This window comes from Oncorhynchus clarkii, unplaced genomic scaffold (assembly GCF_045791955.1).
Source record: "Oncorhynchus clarkii lewisi isolate Uvic-CL-2024 unplaced genomic scaffold, UVic_Ocla_1.0 unplaced_contig_796_pilon_pilon, whole genome shotgun sequence".
NCBI lineage: Eukaryota > Metazoa > Chordata > Actinopteri > Salmoniformes > Salmonidae > Oncorhynchus > Oncorhynchus clarkii.
The window spans coordinates 217,501-237,779 of NW_027257956.1; the positions used below are offsets into that span (position 1 = coordinate 217,501).

Sequence of the window (20,279 nt, forward strand, 5' to 3'; positions counted from 1 at the left end):
CTGTGAGTCTATTAACTACAGTCTGTGAGTCTGTGTCTGTTTCTACTGACGGGAGAATGTGTGAGTCTATTAACTACAGTCTGTGTCTGTTGCTACTGACAGGAGAATGTGTGAGTCTATTAACTTCAGTCTGTGTCTGTTTCTACTGACAGGAGAACGTGTGAGTCTATTAACTACAGTCTGTGAGTCTGTGTCTGTTGCTACTGACAGGAGAATGTGTGAGTCTATTAACTACAGTCTGTGAGTCTATTAACTACAGTCTGTGAGTCTATTAACTACAGTCTGTGTCTGTTGCTACTGACAGGAGAATGTGTGAGTCTATTAACTACAGTCTGTGAGTCTGTGTCTGTTGCTACTGACAGGAGAATGTGTGAGTCTATTAACTACAGTCTGTGAGTCTGTGTCTGTTGCTACTGACAGGAGAATGTGTGAGTCTATTAACTACAGTCTGTGAGTCTTTTAACTACAGTCTGTGTCTGTTGCTACTGACAGGAGAACGTGTGAGTCTATTAACTACAGTCTGTGAGTCTATTAACTACAGTCTGTGAGTCTGTGTCTGTTGCTACTGACAGGAGAACGTGTGAGTCTATTAACTACAGTCTGTGAGTCTGTGTCTGTTGCTACTGACAGGAGAATGTGTGAGTCTATTAACTACAGTCTGTGAGTCTGTGTCTGTTGCTACTGACAGGAGAACGTGTGAGTCTATTAACTACAGTCTGTGAGTCTATTAACTACAGTCTGTGAGTCTGTGTCTGTTGCTACTGACAGGAGAACGTGTGAGTCTATTAATTACAGTCTGTGAGTCTGTGTCTGTTGCTACTGACAGGAGAACGTGTGAGTCTATTAACTACAGTCTGTGAGTCTATTAACTACAGTCTGTGAGTCTGTGTCTGTTTCTACTGACGGGAGAATGTGTGAGTCTATTAACTACAGTCTGTGTCTGTTGCTACTGACAGGAGAATGTGTGAGTCTATTAACTTCAGTCTGTGTCTGTTTCTACTGACAGGAGAACGTGTGAGTCTATTAACTACAGTCTGTGAGTCTGTGTCTGTTGCTACTGACAGGAGAATGTGTGAGTCTATTAACTACAGTCTGTGAGTCTATTAACTACAGTCTGTGAGTCTATTAACTACAGTCTGTGTCTGTTGCTACTGACGGGAGAATGTGTGAGTCTATTAACTACAGTCTGTGAGTCTATTAACTACAGTCTGTGAGTCTATTAACTACAGTCTGTGAGTCTATTAACTACAGTCTGTGAGTCTATTAACTACAGTCTGTGTCTGTTGCTACTGACAGGAGAATGTGTGAGTCTATTAACTACAGTCTGTGAGTCTGTGTCTGTTGCTACTGACAGGAGAACGTGTGAGTCTATTAACTACAGTCTGTGAGTCTGTGTCTGTTGCTACTGACAGGAGAATGTGTGAGTCTATTAACTACAGTCTGTGAGTCTATTAACTACAGTCTGTGTCTGTTGCTACTGACAGGAGAACGTGTGAGTCTATTAACTACAGTCTGTGAGTCTGTGTCTGTTGCTACTGACAGGAGAACGTGTGAGTCTATTAACTACAGTCTGTGTCTGTTGCTACTGACAGGAGAACGTGTGAGTCTATTAACTACAGTCTGTGAGTCTGTTGCTACTGACGGGAGAACGTGTGAGTCTATTCACTACAGTCTGTGAGTCTGTGTCTGTTGCTACTGACAGGAGAACGTGTGAGTCTATTAACTACAGTCTGTGTCTGTTGCTACTGACAGGAGAACGTGTGAGTCTATTAACTACAGTCTGTGAGTCTATTAACTACAGTCTGTGAGTCTGTTGCTACTGACGGGAGAACGTGTGAGTCTATTCACTACAGTCTGTGAGTCTGTGTCTGTTGCTACTGACAGGAGAACGTGTGAGTCTATTAACTACAGTCTGTGTCTGTTGCTACTGACAGGAGAACGTGTGAGTCTATTAACTACAGTCTGTGAGTCTATTAACTACAGTCTGTGAGTCTGTGTCTGTTGCTACTGACAGGAGAACGTGTGAGTCTATTAACTACAGTCTGTGTCTGTTGCTACTGACAGGAGAACGTGTGAGTCTATTAACTACAGTCTGTGTCTGTTTCTACTGACAGGAGAACGTGTGAGTCTATTAACTACAGTCTGTGAGTCTGTGTCTGTTGCTACTGACAGGAGAATGTGTGAGTCTATTAACTACAGTCTGTGTCTGTTGCTACTGATGGCAGAATGTGTGAGTCTATTAACTACAGTCTGTGTCTGTTGCTACTGACAGTAGAACGTGTGAGTCTATTAACTTCAGTCTGTGTCTGTTGCTACTGACAGGAGAATGTGTGAGTCTATTAACTACAGTCTGTGAGTCTGTGTCTGTTGCTACTGCAGTGTTGGTAGAAGGTTTCAGTAAAATGCTGTGCTGCTGAGTTTTCTGTGTGGCCAAGTCCACGGAAAACCAATATACAACTTATTTGGAAGAATTTCTAGGTGTGATATCTATTATTCAGCGCATGGGAATTGTACCTACGATCACATTCAGTAACATTTTGGCAGCGCAAAGTTATTAACCTTAAACTAGTGGGCGTCATGGGTCAAATTCCCCTCAGCCAATCAAACCACTGAGCCCTTTAGTGTTCTGTGAATAGTTGAAATGTTTAAATAAAGTTGTATTTGACTGTCTCCGTAGTCCCCTCTGCTGTGCGGAGCCTGGCCTTGGGTGACATTGGTACAGGTGATCTGGTGGTCACATGGTCTCCAGCGCTGGGGGACGTTGATCACTACGAGGTCCAGATCCTTTTCAACGACACGCGGGTTTACCCGCCCGTAACCCTGGGCAACGAGGCCCGTGACCACCGCCTGGCCTCGCTCACCCCGGGACGCCTGTACAAGATGGTGGTGTCCACCTTCAGTGGACCCAACCAGAGACCTCAGTTCATCGAGGGCAGGACAGGTCAGTAGGGGAACAGAGTGGGCAGCTGCCCGGGTTGGTTTTCCAAATAACCTCACATTGTGTTTCATAGCATTTCTGTCACAGGTATTTCAGGTAAAACAACAGAATAACCTCTTGTTATCACTTCATTCCGTAGAACATCATCTAAAGATTTTAAAATAAAAAAACACCACATAGTTTTTTTGGCCAGTCTTTAACTTGTTTTTATATAAGTGATCCACATTGTGACCCATCTCCATTCTCCCCCCCTCCCCCTCCCTTTACTCCTGTCTCTCTGCCTTCTCTCTCAACCCCCCCCCCTCCCTTTACTCCTGTCTCTCTGCCTACTCTCTCAACCCCCCCCCCCCCCTTTACTCCTGTCTCTCTGCCTTCTCTCTCAACCCCCCCCCCCTTTACTCCTGTCTCTCTGCCTTCTCTCTCAACCCCCCCCCCCCTTTACTCCTGTCTCTCTGCCTTCTCTCTCAACCCCCCCCCCCTTTACTCCTGTCTCTCTGCCTTCTCTCTCAACCCCCCCCCTCCCTTTACTCCTGTCTCTCTGCCTTCTCTCTCAACCCCCCCCCTCCCTTTACTCCTGTCTCTCTGCCTTCTCTCTCAACCCCCCCCCCCCTTTACTCCTGTCTCTCTGCCTTCTCTCTCAACCCCCCCCTCCCTTTACTCCTGTCTTTCTGCCTTCTCTCTCAACCCCCCCCCCTTTACTCCTGTCTCTCTGCCTTCTCTCTCAACCCCCCCCCCCTCCCTTTACTCCTGTCTCTCTGCCTTCTCTCCCAACCCCCCCCACCTTTACTCCTGTCTCTCTGCCTTCTCTCTCAACCCCCCCCCCCCCCCCCCTTTACTCCTGTCTCTCTGCCTTCTCTCTCAACCCCCCCCCTTTACTCCTGTCTCTCTGCCTTCTCTCCCAACCCCCCCCCCACCTTTACTCCTGTCTCTCTGCCTTCTCTCCCAACCCCCCCCCCCACCTTTACTCCTGTCTCTCTGCCTTCTCTCTCAACCCCCCCCCCCCTCCCTTTACTCCTGTCTCTCTGCCTTCTCTCTCAACCCCCCTCCCCCTTTACTCCTGTCTCTCTGCCTTCTCTCTCAACCCCCCCCCCCCCTTTACTCCTGTCTCTCTGCCTTCTCTCCCAACCCCCCCCCCCCTTTACTCCTGTCTCTCTGCCTTCTCTCCCAACCCCCCCCCCCTCCCTTTACTCCTGTCTCTCTGCCTTCTCTCTCAACCCCCCCCTCCCTTTACTCCTGTCTCTCTGCCTTCTCTCCCAACCCCCCCCCCCCTCCCTTTACTCCTGTCTCTCTGCCTTCTCTCTCAACCCCCCCCTCCCTTTACTCCTGTCTCTCTGCCTTCTCTCTCAACCCCCCCCCCCCCCCTTTACTCCTGTCTCTCTGCCTTCTCTCTCAACCCCCCCCTTTACTCCTGTCTCTCTGCCTTCTCTTCCAACCCCCCCCCCCCCACCTTTACTCCTGTCTCTCTGCCTTCTCTCCCAACCCCCCCCCCCACCTTTACTCCTGTCTCTCTGCCTTCTCTCTCAACCCCCCCCCTTTACTCCTGTCTCTCTGCCTTCTCTCTCAACCCCCCCCCCCCCCCTTTACTCCTGTCTCTCTGCCTTCTCTCTCACCCCCCCCTTTACTCCTGTCTCTCTGCCTTCTCTCTCAACCCCCCCTCCCTTTACTCCTGTCTCTCTGCCTTCTCTCTCAACCCCCCCCCCTCCCATTTACTCCTGTCTCTCTGCCTTCTCTCTCAACCCCCCCCTCCCTTTACTCCTGTCTCTCTGCCTTCTCTCTCAACCCCCCCCCCTCCCTTTACTCCTGTCTCTCTGCCTTCTCTCCCAACCCCCCCCCCCTCCCTTTACTTCTGTCTCTCTGCCTTCTCTCTCAACCCCCCCCCTCCCTTTACTCCTGTCTCTCTGCCTTCTCTCTCAACCCCCCCCCTTCCCTTTACTCCTGTCTCTCTGCCTTCTCTCTCAACCCCCCCCCCTCCTTTACTCCTGTCTCTCTGCCTTCTCTCTCAACCCCCCCCTCCCTTTACTCCTGTCTCTCTGCCTTCTCTCCCAACCCCCCCCCCCTCCCTTTACTCCTGTCTCTCTGCCTTCTCTCTCAACCCCCCCCACCTTTACTCCTGTCTCTCTGCCTTCTCTCCCAACCCCCCCCTCCCTTTACTCCTGTCTCTCTGCCTTCTCTCTCAACCCCCCCCCCCCTTTACTCCTGTCTCTCTGCCTTCTCTCTCAACCCCCCCCCTTTACTCCTGTCTCTCTGCCTTCTCTCTCAACCCCCCCCTCCCTTTACTCCTGTCTCTCTGCCTTCTCTCTCAACCCCCCCTCCCTTTACTCCTGTCTCTCTGCCTTCTCTCTCAACCCCCCCCCCTCCCTTTACTCCTGTCTCTCTGCCTTCTCTCTCAACCCCCCCCCCCCCTTTACTCCTGTCTCTCTGCCTTCTCTCTCAACCCCCCCCCCCTTTACTCCTGTCTCTCTGCCTTCTCTCTCAACCCCCCCCCCCCACCTTTACTCCTGTCTCTCTGCCTTCTCTCTCAACCCCCCCTCCCTTTACTCCTGTCTCTCTGCCTTCTCTCCCACCCCCCCCCCCCCCTTACTCCTGTCTCTCTGCCTTCCCTCTCAACCCCCCCCCCCAGTCCCCAGCCAGGTGAGGAACCTCCATGCCCGGCCAGGGGACCAGGCTGCCAGCCTGAGGGTGTCCTGGACCCCTGGTGATGGAGACGTGGACATGTACACCGTGTCCCTATCCCAGGGAGCACACCTTCTGGAGACCAGACCTGTCCCCAAACACGTCACTGAGCTGGACTTTCAGGGTCTGGTACCAGGACAGCTGTACGGGGTCGAGGTTCAGTCCCTGAGTGGAATACTGGTCAATAATTCAACAACTACTGGACGAACAGGTGAGAAGAAGGGAGGGGAATAGGAGAGGGAATAGGAGAGGGAATAGGAGATGGAATAGGAGAGGGAATAGGAGAGAGAATAGGAGAGGGAATAGGAGAGGGAATAGCAGAGGGAATAGGAGAGGGAATATGAGAGAGAGGGGAATGGGAGGAGAATAGGAGAGAGAGGGGAATAGGAGAGGGAATAGCAGAGGGAATAGGAGAGGGAATAGGAGGAGAATAGGAGATAGAGGGGAATAGGAGAGGGAATGGGGGGGAAATGGGAGAGAGAGGGGAATATGAGGGGGAATAGCAGAGGGAATAGGAGAGGGAATAGGAGAGGGAATGGGGGGAGATTAGGAGAGGGAAAGGGAGGAGACTAGGAGAGAGAGGGGAATAGGAGGGGGAATGGGAGGAGAATAGGAGAGAGAGGGGAATAGGAGGGGGAATGGGAGGAGAATAGGAGAGAGAGGGGAATAGGAGGGGGAATGGGAGGAGAATAGGAGAGGGAATGGGAGGAGAATAGGAGAGAGAGGGGAATAGGAGAGGGAATGGGAGGAGAATAGGAGAGGGAATGGGAGGAGAATAGGAGAGAGAGGAGAATAGGAGAGGGAATGGGAGGAGAATAGGAGAGAGAGAATAGGATGGGGAATGGGAGGAGAATAGGAGAGGGAATGGGAGGAGAATAGGAGAGAGAGGAGAATAGGAGAGGGAATGGGAGTAGAATAGGAGCGGGAGGGCGGAGAATAGGAGAGGGAATGGGAGGAGAATAGGAGAGAGAGGAGAATAGGTTGGGGAATGGGAGAAGAATAGGAGAGGGAATGGGAGGAGAATAGGAGAGAGAGGGGAATAGGATGGGGAATGGGAGGAGAATAGGAGAGGGAATGGGAGGAGAATAGGAGAGAGAGGGGAATAGGAGGGGGAATGGGAGGAGAATAGGAGAGGGAATGGGAGGAGAATAGGAGAGAGAGGGGAATAGGAGGGGGAATGGGAGGAGAATAGGAGAGAGAGGGGAATAGGAGGGGGAATGGGAGGAGAATAGGAGAGGGAATGGGAGGAGAATAGGAGAGAGAGGGGAATAGGAGAGGGAATGGGAGGAGAATAGGAGGGGGAATTGGAGGAGAATAGGAGAGAGAGGAGAATAGGAGAGGGAATGGGAGGAGAATATGAGAGAGAGAATAGGATGGGGAATTGGAGGAGAATAGGAGAGGGAATGGGAGGAGAATAGGAGAGAGAGGAGAATAGGAGAGGGAATGGGAGGAGAATATGAGCGGGAGGGCGGAGAATAGGAGAGGGAATGGGAGGAGAATAGGAGAGAGAGGAGAATAGGATGAGGAATGGGAGGAGAATAGGAGAGGGAATGGGAGGAGAATAGGAGAGAGAGGGGAATAGGATGGGGAATGGGAGGAGAATAGGAGAAGGAATGGGAGGAGAATAGGAGAGAGAGGAGAATAGGAGAGGGAATGGGAGGAGAATATGAGAGAGAGGAGAATAGGAGAGGGAATGGGAGGAGAATAGGAGAGAGAGGAGAATAGGAGAGGGAATGGGAGGAGAATAGGAGAGGGAATGGGAGGAGAATAGGAGAAAGGGGGGAATAGGAGGGGGAATGGGAGGAGAATAGGAGAGAGAGGAGAATAGGAGAGAGGGGGGAATAGGAGAGGGAATGGGAGGAGAATAGGAGAGAGAAGAGAATAGGAGAGGGAATGGGAGGAGAATAGGAGAGGAGAATAGGAGAGGGAATGGGAGGAGAATAGGAGCGGGAGGGAGGAGAGGCAGGGAGGGAGGAGAGGCAGGGAGGGAGGAGAGGCAGGGAGGGAGGGGACAGCTCAGTCCCTGAGTGGAACACTGGTGAATAACAGCAGTGCTACTGGATGAACAGGTGAATGCTCAGAATATACCTGTATGATAACACTCGTTTGGACTGGAGACATTAAGACACACAGGGCTTTGTCTTGAATTATAGAGGAACAACAGTTGTCCTTATCATCAACAGTTTTCATTGTCATTTGTCGTCTTCATGGAAAAGTCTAATTCTAAAATCATTGGAAACTGATTCTCTTCATAACAAGTTCAGAGATCAAGAATACTGCAATATAACCCTCCCAGCCATGGGGGATGTTTAACCTCTCTCTGTGTCTGTCCAGTCCCCTCCCAGCCATGGGGGATGTTTAACCTCTCTCTGTGTCTGTCCAGTCCCCTCCCAGCCATGGGGGATGTTTAACCTCTCTCTGTGTCTGTCCAGTCCCCTCCCAGCCATGGGGGATGTTTAACCTCTCCCTGGATCTGTCCAATCCCCTCCCAGCCATGGGGGATGTTTAACCTCTCCCTGGATCTTTCCAATCCCCTCGCAGCCATGGGTGATGTTTAACCTCTCCCTGGATTTGTCCAATCCCCTCCCAGCCATGGGTGATGTTTAACCTCTCCCTGGATCTGTCCAATCCCCTCCCAGCCATGGGGGATGTCTAACCTCTCCCTGGATCTGTCCAATCCCCTCCCAGCCATGGGGGATGTTTAACCTCTCCCTGGATCTGTCCAATCCCCTCCCAGCCATGGGGGATGTCTAACCTCTCCCTGGATCTGTCCAGTCCCCTCCCAGCCGTGGGGGATGTTTAACCTCTCCCTGGATTTGTCCAATCCCCTCCCAGCCATGGGGGATGTTTAAACTCTCCCTGTGTCTGTCCAGTCCCCCCCCCCCCCCCCCCCCCCAGAGTGAGAGTGCTCCAGGCAGACAGTGACCACACCACCCACAATCTAACTGTCTACTGTCTGATCTCCTTAATGTAACATCTCTCTCTCTCGCTCTCTCTCTCTGTCTCTCTCTCTGTCTCTCTCTCTGTGTTTCTCTCCAGTCCCCTCCACAGTGACAGCGCTCCAGGCAGACAGTGACCACACCACCCACAGTCTAACAGTGACCTGGGAGACTACAGTGGGAGTGTACGAGGGTTACAGGATCCAGCTCCTGGATGATGGACGTGACTTAGTCTCTAATATTTCCATGCCCCAGGGCTCCACTAGGCACCTCTTCGACCAGCTCACCCCTGGGAAGTGGTACCGAGTTCGGGTCGTATCCGTCAGTGGAGGGCTCTATGGCAAGGAGGCCGTGGCTGAGGGACAAACACGTAAGAAGCACCACTTTTCCTGTGTCAGAGACAGTCATTATCACTGTATCAGAGACAGTCATTATTACTGTATCAGAGACAGTCATTATCACTGTGTCAGAGACAGTCATTATCACTGTATCAGAGACAGTCATTATCACTGTATCAGAGACAGTCATTATCGCTGTATCAGAGACAGTCATTATCACTGTATCAGAGACAGTCATTATCGCTGTATCAGAGACAGTCATTATTACTGTATCAGAGACAGTCATTATCACTGTATCAGAGACAGTCATTATCACTGTATCAGAGACAGTCATTATCGCTGTATCAGAGACAGTCATTATTACTGTATCAGAGACAGTCATTATCACTGTGTCAGAGACAGTCATTATTACTGTATCAGAGACAGTCATTATCGCTGTATCAGAGACAGTCATTATCGCTGTATCAGAGACAGTCATTATCGCTGTATCAGACACAGTCATTATCGCTGTATCAGAGACAGTCATTATCGCTGTATCAGAGACCGTCATTATCGCTGTATCAGAGACCGTCATTATCGCTGTATCAGAGACAGTCATTATCACTGTAACAGAGACAGTCATTATCGCTGTATCAGAGACCGCCATTATCGCTGTATCAGAGACAATCATTATCACTGTATCAGAGACAGTCATTATCGCTGTATCAGAGACCGTCATTATCGCTGTATCAGAGATCGTCATTATCGCTGTATCAGAGACCGTCATTATCGCTGTATCAGAGACAGTCATTATCACTGTAACAGAGACAGTCATTATCGCTGTATAAGAGACCGTCATTATCGCTGTATCAGAGACAGTCATTATCGCTGTATCAGAGACAGTCATTATCGCTGTATCAGAGACGGTAATTATCACTGTATCAGAGACAGTCATTATCACTCTGTCAGAGACCGTCATTATCGCTGTATCAGAGACAGTCATTATCGCTGTATCAGAGACAGTCATTATCGCTGTATCAGAGACAGTCATTGTTACTGTATCAGAGATATTCATTATCGCTGTATCAGAGACAGTCATTATCACTGTATAGGAGACATTCCTTATCACTGTATCAGAGACAGTCATTATTGCTGTATCAGAGACAGTCATTATCACTGTATCAGAGACAGTCATTATCGCTGTATCAGAGACAGTTATTATTACTGTATCAGAGACAGTCATTATTACTGTATCAGAGACAGTCATAATTACTGTATCAGAGATATTCGTTATCACTGCATCAGAGACAGTCATTATCACTGTATCAGAGACAATCATTATTACTGTGTCAGAGACAGTCATTATTACTGTATCAGAGACAGTCATTATCACTGTGTCAGAGACAGTCATTATCACTGTATCAGAGACAGTCATTATCACTGTATCAGAGACAGTCATTATCGCTGTATCAGAGACAGTCATTATCACTGTATCAGAGACAGTCATTATCGCTGTATCAGAGACAGTCATTATTACTGTATCAGAGACAGTCATTATCACTGTATCAGAGACAGTCATTATCACTGTGTCAGAGACAGTCATTATTACTGTATCAGAGACAGTCATTATCGCTGTATCAGAGACAGTCATTATCGCTGTATCAGAGACAGTCATTATCGCTGTATCAGACACAGTCATTATCGCTGTATCAGAGACAGTCATTATCGCTGTATCAGAGACAGTCATTATCGCTGTATCAGAGACCGTCATTATCGCTGTATCAGAGACAATCATTATCACTGTATCAGAGACAGTCATTATCGCTGTATCAGAGACCGTCATTATCGCTGTATCAGAGACCGTCATTATCGCTGTATCAGAGACCGTCATTATCGCTGTATCAGAGACAGTCATTATCACTGTAACAGAGACAGTCATTATCGCTGTATCAGAGACCGTCATTATCGCTGTATCAGAGACAGTCATTATTGCTGTATCGGAGACAGTCATTATCACTGTATCAGAGACAGTCATTATCGCTGTATCAGAGATGGTCATTATCGCTGTGTCAGAGACGGTAATTATCACTGTATCAGAGACAGTCATTATCACTCTGTCAGAGACCGTCATTATCGCTGTATCAGAGACAGTCATTATCGCTGTATCGGAGACAGTCATTATCGCTGTATCAGAGACAGTCATTATCGCTGTATCAGAGACAGTCATTGTTACTGTATCAGAGATATTCATTATCGCTGTATCAGAGACAGTCATTATCACTGTATAGGAGACATTCCTTATCACTGTATCAGAGACAGTCATTATTGCTGTATCAGAGACAGTCATTATCACTGTATCAGAGACAGTCATTATCGCTGTATCAGAGACAGTTATTATTACTGTATCAGAGACAGTCATTATCGCTGTATCAGAGACAGTCATAATTACTGTATCAGAGATATTCATTATCACTGCATCAGAGACAGTCATTATCACTGTATCAGAGACAATCATTATTACTGTGTCAGAGATAGTCATTATTACTGTATCAGAGACAGTCATTATCACTGTATCAGAGTCCGTCATTATCGCTGTATCAGAGACAGTCATTATTACTGTATCAGAAACAGTCATTATCGCTGTATCAGAGACAGTCATATTTACTGTATCAGAGACATTCATTATCACTGTATCAGAGACAGTCATTATCACTGTGTCAGAGACAGTCATTATTACTGTGTCAGAGATAGTCATTATTACTGTATCAGAGGCAGTCATTATCACTGTATCAGAGACAGTCATTATCGCTGTATCAGAGATAGTCATTATCGCTGTATCAGAGACAGTCATAATTACTGTATCAGAGACATTCATTATCACTGTATCAGAGACAGTCATTATCACTGTATCAGAGACAGTCATTATCACTGTATCAGAGACAGTCATTATCGCTGTATCAGAGACAGTCATTATCACTGTATCAGAGACAGTCATTATCGCTGTATCAGAGACAGTCATTATTACTGTATCAGAGACAATCATAATTACTGTATCAGAGATAGTCATTATTACTGTGTCACTGTATCAGAGACATTCATTATTACTGTATCAGAGACAGTCATAATTACTGTATCAGGTAATAGCTGAAATAGAAATAAAAGTATCTCTCTCTCTCTCTCTCTTTCTCTCTCTCTCTCTCTCTCTCCTTACCGCCCTCCTCCTCTCTCTCTCTCTCTCTCTCTCTCTCTCTCTCTCTCTCTCCCTCTCTTTCTCTCTCCTTACCTCCCTCCTCCCCTCTCTCCCTCCCTCTTTCCCTCCCTCAGGTCCAGCTGCAGTCAACGGTCTGACGGTGATGACTGCCAACACCAGCGGTCTGAGTTTCATCTGGCGCCCGTCCGAGGGCTACGTGGACGGCTACGACCTGTTCCTGTATAACGTTGACGAGACGTTGCGTGGCCGTCAGACCGTGGAGGCCGGAACCCAGACGTGCTCCTTCTCTGGTCTGGTCCCAGGGACGCTGTACAAGATGGAGGTGGTGAGCAGGAGCAGAGGCATGAGCAGTGACTCATCTATCCTAGCACGGACAGGTGAGACGGACACACACTGGAATCATCTGACACACCTGGGTCAAATAATTGAAGTGTGCTTTGTAGTCCAAAAACCGTCCCGAACCCCAAGCTAAATCAAGCACACCTCAAATTCCGTTTGTGTTGACGTGTATTTCACCCAGGAGTAGTGTATGAATATTAGTATTTGTATTTATTAAGGATCCTCATTAGTTCCTGTCAAGACAGCAGCTACTCTTCCTGGGGTTTATTATGGATCCTCATTAGTTCCTGTCAAGACAGCAGCTACTCTTCCTGGGGTTTATTATGGATCCCCATTAGTTCCTGTCAAGACAGCAGCTACTCTTCCTGGGGTTTATTAAGGATCCCCATTAGTTCCTGTCAAGGCAGCAGCTACTCTTCCTGGGGTTTATTATGAATCCCCATTAGTTCCTGTCAAGGCAGCAGCTACTCTTCCTGGGGTTTATTATGGATCCTCATTAGTTCCTGCCAAGGCAGCAGCTACTCTTCCTGGGGTTTATTATGTATCCCCATTAGTTCCTGTCAAGACAGCAGCTACTCTTCCTGGGGTTTATTATGGATCCCCATTAGTCCCTGTCAAGGCAGCAGCTACTCTTCCTGGGGTTTATTATGGATCCCCATTAGTTCCTGTCAAGACAGCAGCTACTCTTCCTGGGGTTTATTACGGATCCCCATTAGTTCCTGTCAAGGCAGCAGCTACTCTTCCTGGGGTTTATTATGGATCCCCAATAGTTCCTGTCAAGACAGCAGCTACTCTTCCTGGGGTTCATTAAGGATCCCCATTAGTTCCTGTCAAGACAGCAAGCAGCCACTCTTCCTGGGGTTTATTATGGATCCTCATTAGTTCCTGCCAAGGCAGCAGCTACTCTTCCTGGGGTTTATTATGGATCCCCATTAGTTCCTGTCAAGACAGCAGCTACTCTTCCTGGGGTTTATTATGGATCCCCATTAGTCCCTGTCAAGGCAGCAGCTACTCTTCCTGGGGTTTATTATGGATCCCCATTAGTTCCTGTCAAGACAGCAGCTACTCTTCCTGGGGTTTATTATGGATCCTCATTAGTTCCTGCCAAGGCAGCAGCTACTCTTCCTGGGGGTTTATTATGGATCCCCATTAGTTCCTGTCAAGGCAGCAGCTACTCTTCCTGGGGTTTATTAAGGATCCCCATTAGTTTCTGTCAAGACAGCAGCTACTCTTCCTGGGGTTTATTATGGATCCCCATTAGTTCCTGTCAAGGCAACAGCTACTCTTCCTGGGGTTTATTATGGATCCTTGTTAGTTCCTGCCAAGGCAGCAGCTACTCTTCCTGGGGTTTATTCTGGATCCCCATTAGTTCCTGTCAAGGCAGCAGCTACTCTTCCTGAGGTTTATTATGGATCCCCATTAGTTCCTGTCAAGACAGCAGCTACTCTTCCTGGGGTTTATTATGAATCCTCATTAGTTCCTGCCAAGGCAGCAGCTACTCTTCCTGGGGTTTAATCTGAATCCCCATTAGTTCCTGTCAAGGCAACAGCTACTCTTCCTGGGGTTTATTATGGATCCCCATTAGTTCCTGTCAAGGGAGAAGCTACTCTTACTGGGGTCCAGCAAAATGAAGGCAGTTCTATCATTTCTAAAACATTACAAAACATTCACAACAGATTTCACAACACATTGAATGTGTGCCCTCAGGCCCCTACTATACTACCACATATCTACAACCCAAAATCCATGTGTATGTGTGTGTATAGTGCATATGTTATTGTGTGTTTGTATGCATGTGTCTGTGCCTGTGTGTCTCTTCACAGTACCCCCTCTTCCATAAGGTGTATTTTTTATTAGCTAAAATAAAATCTAATTTCACTGCTTGCATCAGTTACTTGACATGGAATAGAGTTCCATGTAGTCAGGGCTCTATGTAGTAAAGTGGAATAGAGTTCCATGTAGTCAGGGCTCTATGTAGTACTCTGGAATAGAGTTCCATGTAGTCATGGCTCTATGTAGTACTGTGGAATAGAGTTCCATGTAGTCATGGCTCTATGTAGTACTGTGGAATAGAGTTCCTGTAACGGGTTTCGTCTTCATACGAAGGAGAGTCGGACCAAAATGCAGCGTGTGGTTTACGATCCATGTTTATTAATAATACGAAACACGAATCTCCAATACAATACTACAAAACAAAACGTAACGAACGTAACGAAAACCTAAACAGCCTATCTGGTGAAAAACACATAGACAGGAACAATCACCCACAAAACACACAGTGAAACCCAGGCTACCTAAATATGGTTCCCAATCAGAGACAATGACGAACACCTGCCTCTGACTGAGAACCATATCAGGCTGAACATAGAAATAGACAAACAAGACATGAAACATAGAATACCCACTCAGATCACACCCTGACCAATCAAAACATAGAAAATACAAAGTAAACTATGGTCAGGGCGTGACAGTACCCCCCCCCCCAAGGTGCGGACTCCGGCCGCAAAACCTGAACCTATAGGGGAGGGTCTGGGTGGGCATCTGTCCGCGGTGGCGGCTCTGGCGCTGGACGTGGACCCCACTCCATGACAGTTTTAATCCCCCTCCTAAACGTCCCTAAATAGGTTACCCACCACAATGATAACATGGGACAGAGGGACAGCTCGGGACAGAGGTAACTCGGGACAGATAGGTAGCTCAGCACTGAGAGGAAGCTCAGCACTGAGAGGAAGCTCAGCACTGAGAGGAAGCCCAGGCAGGTAGTAGAAACTACCAGAACCTGGCTGGCTGGCGGTTTCAGCAGATCCTGGTCGACTAGCAGATCTGGGAGAATCTGGTCGACTGGCGGATCTGGGAGAATCTGGTCGACTGGCGGATCTGGGAGAATCTGGTCGACTGGCGGATCTGGGAGAATCTGGTCGACTGGCGGATCTGGGAGAAACTGGTCGACTGGCGGATCTGGGAGAATCTGGTCGACTGGCAGATCTGGGAGAATCTGGACGACTGGCAGATCTGGAAGAGTCTGGTCGACTGGCAGATCTGGAAGAGTCTGGTCGACTGGCAGATCTGGAAGAGTCTGGACGACTGGCAGATCTGGAAGAGTCTGGTCGACTGGCAGATCTGGAAGAGTCTGGTCGACTGGCAGATCTGGAAGAGTCTGGTCGACTGGCAGATCTGGAAGAGTCTGGTCGACTGGCAGCTCTGTCTGCTCCATGCTGACTGGCTGCTCCATGCTGACTGGCAGCTCTGGCTGCTCCATGCTGACTGGCTGCTCCATGCTGACTGGCAGCTCTGGCTGCTCCATGCTGACTGGCTGCTCTGGCTGCTCCATGCTGACTGGCTGCTCTGGCTGCTCCATGCTGACTGGCTGCTCTGGCTGCTCCATGCTGACTGGCTGCTCCATGCTGACTGGCTGCTCCATGCTGACTGGCGGCCCTGGCTGCTCCATGCTGACTGGCGGCCCTGGCTGCTCCATGCTGACTGGCGGCCCTGGCTGCTCCATGCTGACTGGCGGCCCTGGCTGCTCCATGCTAACTGGCAGCTCTGGCGGCTCCTTGCAGACTGGCAGCTCTGGCGGCTCCTTGCAGACTGGCAGCTTTGGCGGCATCCTGCAGACAGGCAGCTCTGGCGGCTCCTTGCAGACTGGCAGCTCCATGCAGACTGGCAGCTCTATGCAGACTGGCAGCTCCATGCAGACTGGCAGCTCTATGCAGACTGGCAGCTCCTTGCAGACTGGCAGCTCCTTGCAGACTGGCAGCTCCTTGCAGACTGGCAGCTCCATGCAGACTGGCAGCTCTATGCAGACTGGCAGCTCTATGCAGACTGGCAGTTCTGAACAGGCGGGAGACTCCGGCAGCGCTGTAGAGATGGAAGGCTCTAACAGCGCTAAACAGGCGGGAGACTCCGACAGCGCTGGAAAGGAGGAAGGATCTGGCAGCGCTGGACAGGCGAGGCGCACTGTAGGCCTGATGCGTGGTGCTGGCACTGGTGGTACTGGGCCGAGGACACGCACAGGAAGCCTGGTGCGGGGAGCTGCTACCGGAGGGCTGGGGTGTGGAGGTGGTACTGGAAAAACCGGACCGTGCAGGCGCACTGGAGCTCTTGAGCACCGAGCCTGCCCAACCTTACCTGGTTGAATGCTCACGGTCGCCCTGCCAGTGCGGCGAGGTGGAATAGCCCGCACTGGGCTATGCAGGCGAACCGGAGACACCGAGCGCAAGGCTGGTGCCATGTAAGCCGGCCCAAGGAGACGCACTGGGGACCAGCTCCGTAGAGCCGGCTTCATGGCATTAGGCTCGACGCTCAATCTAGCCCGGCCGACACGCGGAGCTGGAATATACCGCACCGGGCTATGCACCCGCACTGGAGACACCGTGCGCACCACTGCATAACACGGTGCCTGTCCGGTCTCTCTAGCCCCCCGGTAAGCACAGGGAGTCTGCTCAGGTCTCCTACCTGGCATAGCCATACTCCCTGTTAGCCCCCCCCCAAGAAATTTTTGGGGCTGCCTCTCAGGCTTCCATCCGCTACGTCGTGCTGCCTCCTCGTATCTGCGCCTCTCAGCTTTCGCCGCCTCCAGTTCTTCTTTGGGGCGGCGATATTCTCCTGGCTGAGCCCAGGGTCCTCTTCCTTCTAATTCGTCCTCCCATGTCCATACCTCCTCTTTGGGCTGCTCCTGTTGTTTCTTCTCCCGCTGCACCTTAGTGCGGCTACACTCCCCTGGTTTAGCCCAGGGTCCTCTCCCGTCGAGGATTTCCTCCCATGTCCAGAAATCCTTATTGCGCTTCTCCTCGCGCTGCTCCTGCCTGTTGACACGCTGCTTGGTCCGTTGGTGGTGGGTGATTCTGTAACGGGTTTCGTCTTCATACGAAGGAGAGTCGGACCAAAATGCAGCGTGTGGTTTACGATCCATGTTTATTAATAATACGAAACACGAATCTCCAATACAATACTACAAAACAAAACGTAACGAACGTAACGAAAACCTAAACAGCCTATCTGGTGAAAAACACATAGACAGGAACAATCACCCACAAAACACACAGTGAAACCCAGGCTACCTAAATATGGTTCCCAATCAGAGACAATGACGAACACCTGCCTCTGACTGAGAACCATATCAGGCTGAACATAGAAATAGACAAACAAGACATGAAACATAGAATACCCACTCAGATCACACCCTGACCAATCAAAACATAGAAAATACAAAGTAAACTATGGTCAGGGCGTGACAGTTCCATGTAGTCAGGGCTCTATGTGGTACTCTGGAATAGAGTTCCATGTAGTCATGGCTCTATGTAGTACTGTGGAATAGAGTTCCATGTAGTCATGGCTCTATGTAGTACTCTGGAATAGAGTTCCATGTAGTCATGGCTCTATGTAGTAATGTGGAATATAGTTCCATGTAGTCAGGGCTCTATGTAGTACTGTGGAATAGAGTTCCATGTAGTCATGGCTCTATGTAGTACTCTGGAATAGAGTTCCATGTAGTCATGGCTCTATGTAGTAATGTGGAATATAGTTCCATGTAGTCATGGCTCTATGTAGTACTGTGGAATAGAGTTCCATGTAGTCAGGGCTCTATGTAGTACTCTGGAATAGAGTTCCATGTAGTCAGGGCTCTATGTAGTACTGTGGAATAGAGTTCCATGTAGTCAGGGCTCTATGTAGTACTCTGGAATAGAGTTCCATGTAGTCATGGCTCTATGTAGTACTGTGGAATAGAGTTCCATGTAGTCATGGCTCTATGTAGTACTCTGGAATAGAGTTCCATGTAGTCATGGCTCTATGTAGTAATGTGGAATATAGTTCCATGTAGTCAGGGCTCTATGTAGTACTGTGGAATAGAGTTCCATGTAGTCATGGCTCTATGTAGTACTCTGGAATAGAGTTCCATGTAGTCATGGCTCTATGTAGTAATGTGGAATATAGTTCCATGTAGTCATGGCTCTATGTAGTACTGTGGAATAGAGTTCCATGTAGTCAGGGCTCTATGTAGTACTCTGGAATAGAGTTCCATGTAGTCAGGGCTCTATGTAGTACTGTGGAATAGAGTTCCATGTAGTCATGGCTCTATGTAGTACTCTGGAATAGAGTTCCATGTAGTCATGGCTCTATGTAGTAATGTGGAATATAGTTCCATGTAGTCAGGGCTCTATGTAGTACTCTGGAATAGAGTTCCATGTAGTCAGGGCTCTATGTAGTACTGTGGAATATAGTTCCATGTAGTCAGGGCTCTATGTAGTACTCTGGAATAGAGTTCCATGTAGTCATGGCTCTATGTAGTACTGTGGAATAGAGTTCCATGTAGTCATGGCTCTATGTAGTACTCTGGAATAGAGTTCCATGTAGTCATGGCTCTATGTAGTAATGTGGAATATAGTTCCATGTAGTCAGGGCTCTATGTAGTACTGTGGAATAGAGTTCCATGTAGTCATGGCTCTATGTAGTACTCTGGAATAGAGTTCCATGTAGTCATGGTTCTATGTAGTAATGTGGAATATAGTTCCATGTAGTCATGGCTCTATGTAGTACTGTGGAATAGAGTTCCATGTAGTCAGGGCTCTATGTAGTACTCTGGAATAGAGTTCCATGTAGTCAGGGCTCTATGTAGTACTGTGGAATAGAGTTCCATGTAGTCAGGGCTCTATGTAGTACTCTGGAATAGAGTTCCATGTAGTCATGGCTCTATGTAGTACTGTGCCTATGCCATAGTCTGTTCTGGACTTGGGGACTGTGAAGAGACCTCTGGTGGCATGTCTTGTGGGGTGTCTGAGCTGTGTGCCAGTAGATTAAACAGACAGCTAGGTGCATTCAACATGAAGTTAATCTCTCCTCCACTTCGAGTCAGGAGAGCTTTACATGCGTATTATTCATGTTAGCTCTCTGTATAGATCCAAGTGCCAGCCGTGCTGCCCTGTTCTGAGCCAATTGCAATTTTCCTAAATCCCTCTTTGTGGCACCTGACCACACGACTGAACAGTAGTCCAGGTGCGATAAAACCAGGGCCTGTTGGACCTGCCTTGTTGATAGTGTTGTTAAGAAGGCAGAGTAGCGCTTTATTATTGACAGACTTCTCCCCATCTTAGCAAAAATTTGATTTGTTGTATCAATATGTTTTGACCATGACAGTTTTACAGTCCAGGGTTACTCCAAGCAGTTTAGTCTCCTCAACTTGCTTAATTTCCCCATGATTCATTACAAGATTTAGTTGAGGTTAAGGGTTTAGTGAATGATTTGTCCCAAATACAATGCTTTTAGTTTTTTAAATATTTAGGACTGACTTATTCCTTGCTACCCATTCGGAAACTAACTGCAGCTCTTTGTTAAGAGTTCCAGTCTTTTCAGTCGCTGTAGTAGCTGAGGTGTATAGTAGACACACTGGCTTTACTCAAAGACAGAGGCATGTCATTAGTAAAGATTTTAAAAAGTAAAGGGCCTAGACAGCTGCCCTGGGGAATTCCTGATTTTATTGGAGAGGCTTCCGTTAAAGAACACCCTCTGTGTTCTATTAGACTGGTAACTCTTTATCCACAATGTAGCATGGGAAATCCATAACACATACGTTTTTCCATCAGCAGACTATGATCGATAATGTCAAAAGTTGCACTGAAGTCTAACAAAACAGCCTCCACAATCTTTTTTATCATCAATTTCTCAGTAATTTGTGTAAGTGCTGCGCTTGATGAAAGTCCTTCTCTATAAGTCTACTGAAAGTCAGTTGTTAATTTGTTTACTGTAAAATAGCATTTGTATATACATTATCCTTTATTTACTTTATTATCAATTCAATCTATAATGTGTCAAACAATACCTGTTTCTTTTGATGGACGTGTGACATATTCATTTAGTATGCATGA

General features: G+C 48.3%; 1 protein-coding gene across 2 annotated transcripts in view; it reads left to right on the plus strand.

Annotated features, from left to right (window-relative positions):
- The window catches only part of LOC139394261 (receptor-type tyrosine-protein phosphatase beta-like), a 113,480-nt gene that overhangs the window by 22,941 nt on the left and 70,260 nt on the right, over positions 1-20,279 (plus strand). For both annotated transcript variants that reach the window (XR_011629811.1, XM_071142284.1), the window contains exons 10-13: positions 2,678-2,941; positions 5,559-5,822; positions 8,651-8,920; positions 12,192-12,455. Coding sequence is in view for 1 of the 2 variants with exons in the window: in XM_071142284.1 (XP_070998385.1) it covers positions 2,678-2,941; positions 5,559-5,822; positions 8,651-8,920; positions 12,192-12,455 (1,062 nt within the window). In the remaining variant the exon portion in view is untranslated. The remainder of the gene's footprint in view (positions 1-2,677; positions 2,942-5,558; positions 5,823-8,650; positions 8,921-12,191; positions 12,456-20,279) is intronic.